This window comes from Lipotes vexillifer, unplaced genomic scaffold (assembly GCF_000442215.2).
Source record: "Lipotes vexillifer unplaced genomic scaffold, Lipotes_vexillifer_v1.1 scaffold6, whole genome shotgun sequence".
In the NCBI taxonomy this organism is placed as follows: Eukaryota; Metazoa; Chordata; class Mammalia; order Artiodactyla; family Lipotidae; genus Lipotes; species Lipotes vexillifer.
In genome coordinates, this window is record NW_006799037.1 from 1,141,705 (window position 1) to 1,142,631 (window position 927).

Sequence of the window (927 nt, forward strand, 5' to 3'; positions counted from 1 at the left end):
CGCTCTTCCCATCTCTAGGGCATAGTTTAAGCCCATGATGACAATCTCATTCCTAAAGCCTGTGATTGCTTTAGAAAGGGAGCGTGTTCCAAATTTGCTAACAAGGTAAGAAGGAAGACTGAAAAAAGATTTCTGAGTTCATTCCTAAGAAAGAAACATGGAAAGAGATGGTCCCCTTCTTCCTCTAGATGTTGTCATGATTGGATGAAATACCTGGATGTAGTAGCCATTTGCCACAAACCTGCTGATGAAGTCAACGTACAGAGTGGGCAGAGAAGAGGAAACTGTAGAGGTTGAGCTGGGGCCTTGCTGTACCACATCTGGAAAAGCCTCATCTGTGGACCTACTATTTAAACCCCTTTGAGTTGGGGCTTTCTTGTATCTGTAGCCCAAAGGATCCCATTGAATAAAGAAGGCTTCTGTCCCCTCTGGGCTCTTCTGGGACTGCGGCACACTTGGACTCAGCTGCAGCATCTTCCGGGTCCAGGAATTTTGCAAACTGGGTCTGAAATCTTTGTGGGTCTCAGAGTCCCATTCATTTCCCCTAGAACTTAATTTGCTTCCCATCGCATTTGCGGAGTGAGGGTGGGAGGAAAGGTGAGTTGGGGAAATTTCCTCAGAGATCCCCAAAGTTAAGAGGAAAAGGGACATACTTACTTTTCCAAAAGTGCAGGCAGTGCTGAGGGGACAGGTGGGTTGCCTTTCCCATTGGGTGATTCTGACTGAATGGAAAACAGGAGACAGAGAATTGAGGATCAGCTAGGAAGGAAGAACCCCGGGCCCACAGGTCTCCGATGATGCTGGGGAGGGGTTGCTGCTGCTCTTCTTTCCCCTTCCCCCTCCCCAAGCTTTCTAATCTGCATCTGAGCTCAGGCATTGGCCCTTCCTCAGGCCTTCTGTGCCCTCCCTTCCTGGGTGCTCTTTCCC

The 927-nt window shown here is 49.0% G+C and overlaps 1 protein-coding gene across 5 annotated transcripts in view; it reads right to left on the reverse strand.

Moving 5' to 3' along the window:
* The window catches only part of IRAG1 (inositol 1,4,5-triphosphate receptor associated 1), a 118,512-nt gene that overhangs the window by 15,927 nt on the left and 101,658 nt on the right, over positions 1-927 (reverse strand). For all 5 annotated transcript variants that reach the window (XM_007471400.1, XM_007471397.1, XM_007471396.1 and 2 more), the window contains one exon: positions 658-722. In XM_007471400.1, coding sequence (XP_007471462.1) covers positions 658-722 — 65 coding nt within the window. The remainder of the gene's footprint in view (positions 1-657; positions 723-927) is intronic.